The sequence below is a fragment of the Pinus tabuliformis genome, chromosome 3_2, assembly GCF_031772625.1.
Source record: "Pinus tabuliformis cultivar Carrire ecotype Pingquan chromosome 3_2, CPIR1, whole genome shotgun sequence".
In the NCBI taxonomy this organism is placed as follows: Eukaryota; Viridiplantae; Streptophyta; class Pinopsida; order Pinales; family Pinaceae; genus Pinus; species Pinus tabuliformis.
In genome coordinates this window covers 775,551,401-775,557,867 of record NC_142302.1, presented here as the reverse complement: position 1 = coordinate 775,557,867, position 6,467 = coordinate 775,551,401, and the positions used below count along the sequence as shown (strand labels likewise).

The 6,467-nt window shown below is 45.5% G+C and overlaps 2 protein-coding genes across 2 annotated transcripts; both read left to right on the top strand.

Annotated features, from left to right (window-relative positions):
- The first annotated feature begins 609 nt into the window (after positions 1-609).
- On the top strand, positions 610-1,356 carry LOC149182922 (uncharacterized). The gene has a single exon (XM_089414726.1). It carries the CDS (start codon positions 610-612, stop codon positions 1,354-1,356), a length of 747 nt encoding a protein of 248 aa, XP_089270852.1.
- Positions 1,357-1,473: 117 nt separating this feature from the next.
- On the top strand, positions 1,474-4,917 carry LOC149182921 (uncharacterized). Its single transcript, XM_089414725.1, has 3 exons — positions 1,474-3,810; positions 3,994-4,182; positions 4,285-4,917. Exons 1-3 carry the CDS (start codon positions 1,474-1,476, stop codon positions 4,915-4,917), a joined length of 3,159 nt encoding a protein of 1,052 aa, XP_089270851.1.
- The last annotated feature ends 1,550 nt before the right edge of the window (positions 4,918-6,467 follow it).

Sequence of the window (6,467 nt, the reverse complement as noted above, 5' to 3'; positions counted from 1 at the left end):
CAGGAGAAGGAACACTAAAGGAAACACAGAAAGAAACTACTTCAGTAACCCATTTGAGATCCTAGACCTGGAGACTGACTCGGAGGAAAAGCAGAACATACCCAATGTGGAGGCAGGGCAAGAGGGACAGGAAGAACCCACAGGAGAAGGAACGGCGGAAGGAGCATTCACTGGTGAAATCCACATGCAGGACAGAACAGCAGAAACGGAAGAAGAAACAGAGATGTTAACAAGTGAAGCAGGGAGTGAGGATCTGGAGCTAGAAGAAACCCTAGCTATGGAAGGGATGGACCTCACCGCGCTGGTAGAAAGCTGGAGAGCCAAAGGGATTGAAGCAGTACCGGAGGAAGAAATTAGGAAGGTCAATGACCTCTTCATAGCGCGGCAGAAGGCAATAATAGAAAAACAGAAGAGAAAGTTAGGCATAATCAAAGGAAGCACCCCACACTACAAAACAATACTGGGAAGAACCTCGGGCTCGAGGCACAAACGCCGTAGAGGCCGCAAGTCAAGTATAGAACACCTGCAGAAGCTCGGAGAGATGCTGATCAACGCCGGTAAGATAAGACAACTGAGTGACTACCCGTCCTTCCGACCAACTGTTTAAATATGAAGATTGTCTCATGGAATGCAAGAGGGATAAGCAGTCAGGCCAAACAGAGGATTCTGAAACGGCAGATGCAAAAATATAACCCGGACATGTTGTTTCTACAAGAAACCAAATGTAACAGTGCTCTCATAGATAAGCTACGAGTTAAGTTAGGAAGAAATTTTGAAGTTTTAGAAATCGAAAGCAAAGGGCGAGAAGGAGGCTTGGCAACCTTCTGGGACACAAGAATATACCAGATTATAATAGCGGAAGCAAGCAAAAACTACCTAGCACTGGAAGTACAGCCCACAGGTAATTCTTCATCTTTTCTATGCATCAATATCTATAGTCCTCAGAAGTTAGAAGATAAGATCAGTTTCCTAGCGTCTTTAGCCAAAATCATAGATAGGCACCCTGATGCTAAATTCATATTGGGGGGAGACTTCAACATGATCACCTCCCTCTTGGAGAAAAAAGGAGGCCTCAGAAAACTAAACAGAGATGGGGAGGTCTTCATAAGTTTCATAGATAATGCAAGAATGGTTGATGTATATCCCAAGAGTGGTAAATTCACATGGAACAACAGAAGGGGGGGCGAAAGGCTCATCTCCTCCAGACTGGATCGTTTCTTAGTCTCGGAAAGCCTAATTTTAGATGGGACGGTAGTTGAATCAAACATCCTCCCAAGTGGGGGGTCGGACCATTGGCCGATCTCACTAGCTGTTGAGCTTCAGGGCACCCCCAGAAACAAACCCTTCAGGTTCTAAAAGTTCTGGATAGAACACCCTACCTTCCTAACCATGGTGGAAAAATGGTGGTCAGAGCCCTTAGATGAGGAAGGATCCAAAATGTTTATTCTTCAAAAGAAATTAAAAAACATCAAAATGAAATTGAAGGACTGGAACAAAAGAGTTTTCGGAAATATATTTCAGGAGAAAGCCATCATCGAGAATAAGTTGGAACAGATTCACAAGGATGGCGCGGCAGGACGCAGAGATGAGGAAACCAGTAAACAAGAAAACGAGCTAACTCAACAATGGCACAACAGATGCAAGCAGGAAGAATCTTTGTGGAAGCAGAAATCTAGAATCCTTTGGTTGAAGGAAGGGGAGCAAAATACCAAGTTCTTCCACAGATCAGCCATGGATTACAGAAGTGCCAACAAAATCCTGGAACTAAAAAACAGTGAGGGTGAACTCCTCAGAAACCACAATGAGATATCAGCCTCCCTTTCAGACCACTTTAGCCTCATAGCGCAAGAACCAGGGATTAAAAGAGAGGAAGCCATCAAAGAAATTACCAATGTTATACCTAGAACTATCACAGATGATCAGAACTGGGCCCTAAGAAGAACAATTACTATGGAAGAAGTCGAGGAGGCAGTCAGAAGTATGCCCAACGACAAAGCTCCTGGACCGGATGGATTTACCATTAACTTCTATAAAGCCTGCTGGAACATTGTAAAGCAAGACATATGGGAGATTGTGGAAGATTCAAGACGCTCCAAAACAATCCTAAAATCTCTAAACTCTACCTTCATCGCTCTTGTACCCAAAGTGGAGGAGGCTAATACTCCGGAAAAATTTAGACCCATAGCACTCTGTAATGTCATCTATAAGATCATTTCAAAAGTCATAGCTAACAGGCTGAAGGCAATCCTCCCTGGCATCATTTCGCAAGAACAGTCTGGCTATGTGGAGGGCAGGCAAATTTTAGACAATATTTTGCTTGCTCAGGAGATGATTCACTCTCTTCATTCGCGAAAAGAAGCCGGAATGCTTATGCAGTTAGATCTTTCCAAAGCTTATGACAAGGTAAGCTGGTCTTACTTGGAAGCAGTTTTAGAGGCTTTTGGTTTCAGTAGACAATGGATCAAATGGATTTTAGCCCTCATTAAATCGCCTAGATACTCCATCCTTGTGAATGGCGCACCCTCTGCTCCCTTCTGCCCTACCAGAGGCATCAGACAGGGAGACCCCTTATCCCCTTTCCTGTTTGTCATTCTAATGGAGGGCCTAAGCAGATTAATTGCCAAGAAAAAAGCAGAAGGTCAAATTAGAGGTCTGCAACCCATCAGGGCCTGTCCAGCCACAACTCATCAACAGTTTGTGGACGATACTATGTTACATGGCACCCCAACAGTAAAAGAATCTTTGGCCTACAGAGACATCCTCAATCTTTTCAGCAAAGCCTCGGGAATGGAGATTAATTTTTCCAAATCCACCATATTCTTCTTCAACACGCATCAAGCTATCCAATCTCATCTTTCTAGGCTTCTGGGGTTTAAAATTGGTTCCTTACCCTCAAGATACCTTGGTGCTCCCCTGACTCTCAAACCGTGGCAAAAGGTCCATTGGGAGAAAGTCCTAGCCAGCATGGAAAGGAAGTGCAAACATTGGACCAACAGGGCTCTGAATTTTGCAGGTAGATTAATTCTAACAAAAGCGGTCCTGCAGGCCATCCCTCAGTACATGCTATCTATTCTTCCTGCTCCGAAAGGAATCTTAAATCAAATAAGAATCATCCAGCGCTCCTTCTTATGGAGTGGAAACAGCGAGAAGAAAAAATGGTCCCTGGTTGCCTGGCAGAAACTGTGTAAACCTAAGGACAGGGGAGGTCTGAATTTGGTTGATCCCTCAACAGTAAACAGAGTCTGCGGAGCCAAAATTTGGTGGAAGTGGATCTCGGATACAAGCCTACCTTGGGCCATACATTGGAAGGAGAAGTATAGGCCGAATAGCAACAATCTAGAACTAGTAAGAATGCAGGACAACCCCAACGGTTCACCGATATGGAATCATGCTCAAGACAATAGAAGTATTGTCCAAGACTATAGCTTCTGGGAGATACGAAATGGAACTCAAGCACTCTTCTGGGAGGATGCCTGGCAGCAGTCTCCAAAACTGGACTCCCCTCAACTCCTACCCCTGAAGCAAAACCATCAAAATGAGGGCAGATTCAAAGTTAATCAATACTGGAACCCAAACAGTGAAGACCCGGATTGGAGGGAATGGACGGTTTTCAACTCCACCCACAATGAAGACACTCAGGAAACCATTCAAGATCTAAATCAACAAATCTCAAAAAGGAAAATTCGAGTTGCTGCTGAAAATGACAAGCTCAGATGGGGTCCAAAAGGCAACGGGGATTTTTCCCTGAAAGAAGCCAGGAGCATCATAGAGGGGGAAGAACAGCCTGATATAATGCCCTGGGCCAATAAAGTTTGGGATAGCCTTCAATGGCCGAAGATTAGAACTTTTCTATGGCTACTTATGCAGAAGAGAACTCTAACTTGGGAGAACTTATTGAAAAAAGGGTTCAGGGGACCCTCCAGATGTCCTATGTGTATAAAGGAGGAGGAAACAATGAATCATCTTTTTAACTCCTGTGATTGGGCTTCCCAGCTTTGGCACTGGATGGAAAGTATTCTGGGAACTTCTGATAGGAACAGGGACTCCATTCAGGAGACAATCATCAACTGGAGGAGAGGTTTTTCTAGAATTAGAAGAGTGGAAAGTATCTGGAAATCTGCCCCAGGCTTTATTGTTTGGACAATATGGAAAGAGCGAAATCGGAGAATTTTCAAAGAGGAAGTCAGAAACATAGAATTTGCAAAAGAATCTATAACAATCAACATCAAACAGCTCATACAGGCAAAATGTAAGGCATAAGCAAATGAAAAACCCACGGTTCAGGACTTACGCATTTTAAAGGTGTTTCAACTGGAGGCCTCCAGCAAGCAACCGACTGGGGGAAACTTTTCTCAACCCTCATCGCAACTCCTCAGTTGGCAATGCCCTCCAGAGGGTGGCCTGAAATTGAATTTTGACGGGGCTTCACGGGGCAACCCAGGCACAGCAGGCATCGGAGGTGCCATTCGCAATCAGGCTGGGGAAATCATCCATATATATTGCAGGGCACTGGGTGAAAGCACGAACAATGAAGCAGAGTTTGCAGCGCTTGAGCAGGGTTTAAAAATTCTAAGAACCATTCAGCAAGGGAATGTAATAGTCGAGGGGGATTCATTCTTAGCCATAACGGTGGCTAAACGCCTACAAGCAGGCACAAAAGTCAGCAAGGCCACCAAACATTGGAGGCTGGCCAAAGCCACGGAGAGCATAGTGGAGCTCATAGCAGGGATGAGAGGCATAGTCTTCCAGACCGTAAGGAGAAAGGCGAATGGGTTGGCTGATTTTTTGGCAAACTATGGTGCTGACAACCCGAAAAAAATTATGGACAGCTGTTGGCAGGAGGTCGCTTGCCCAATCATCAAGGTGACATGTGCACAGTTGGCAGAAACAGATTTACTCCAGGCCAGCCCATCCTAGTTGGTGAAGGCATCAGGCAACGGCACCGGAATGTTGATGAAACCGGTGAAAGGTGTAAGGACAAACCAGGCAACGGAATGATAGGACGTCTCTGGCGGAGGAGTTCCTGGCGGCGGCAGGCTGCTCAGAAAAGCGATCATCACAGATCGAGAAACAGAATTTACAGCATCAGCAAGATCACGATCAAAACACTTGGAGGGGATCCGTAGAGCAAGGTTTCAATGACATTTATGGCAATTTTGAATGAGGAGAGGTGGATCGAGGCTCCAAGTAGGAAGGCCGGGCATGCAGGTAATCAGGGCATATCAAACACCACTATCCACCATAGCTACCGATCGAACGTACAAAACACATGGCACTTTGTCAGTTGGAGTGGCTGCAGCCACTTTCATTCCAATTCGACCTGCATCGGCTCTGTTTGTGCGATCCTCAATCATACTTATTGTCATAGTACTCCCACCTCCAACGACATTAATACCATCCTCATGAGGATTCACAAGAGAAGACGCTATATAGCAATGGGCAGTCACCCTGTTTTCGCCACAGTCTATTATGTTAGTGTCGAGCACGAGACCGTGAACGGTAATTGCTTAAGCTGGGAGGAGAACGAAGTGTTAGTTATGGATGCGGGAGGATGTCGTTGTGCTGCTGCAAACCGGGACCTTCAGGAGGTGAAGGGAAGCTATGAAACCCGAACAGCCGCCAAGAACAAACAGAGAATTGTTGAACTGGAAGCAAAAGCCAAGCAGGAGGAAGAAGGGCGAATGGAGGAGGAGATTGCAGAGGAGGTGGATTGGTTGAAAGACCCGGAACCCCCTCGAAAAGGGCAACTCAGTTTGTCAGGACAAAAGCGGAGAGTTGGCGGACCAAGACTCTCATCGCCAAAGCTCTGGAGTCGATTGAAAAGGAGAAGCAGCACATTGTGACTGAGGTGAACCTCACGGAGGCTCAAATGGCTAAAATTATTGACTATAACAGCTCGTTGGATGGCCGTATCTCCACTGTGCATGAGGCTGTTCAGACAGTCAATAGGAAGCTGACTCTGCTCATTAGGCTTCTGAGAGACACTGTAAATTCAGCTCCCCTGACTCCGCAGCCGGCCACCACTGAGGTGCAGGAGACCGAATCCATTGCAGCCATGCAAGCGAAGGTGGACCGTCATGTTCGGGAGATAGGGCTGGATACCATCAGCCAAATGGGCAAATATATCTAGGGTAGTACCTTTGTTGTTCACTTCGGCTTTCTCTCTGTTTCGGCTTTAGTCTTTCTGTGTTGCTGTCATATACTGTAATGTCTCGGTAGTATCAGTTTTAAGGGACTTGCTCAGATCGGGCCACCCTGCGCAGTGTGCTTTTGGTAGTTTCTTTTTGTTGAACTCTTGAGCAGGTGATTAGCTATGGATTATTGTATATCCCTGCCTTCGATCTGCTTCTGCAGATTTTTGTACTATACACTGTTTTATAATATAAACTTCTGACTTACACAAAAAAAAAAACTAAGCACATATGGTGCACCACACTACATCAGTTTACGATACCCGGATTGATAAT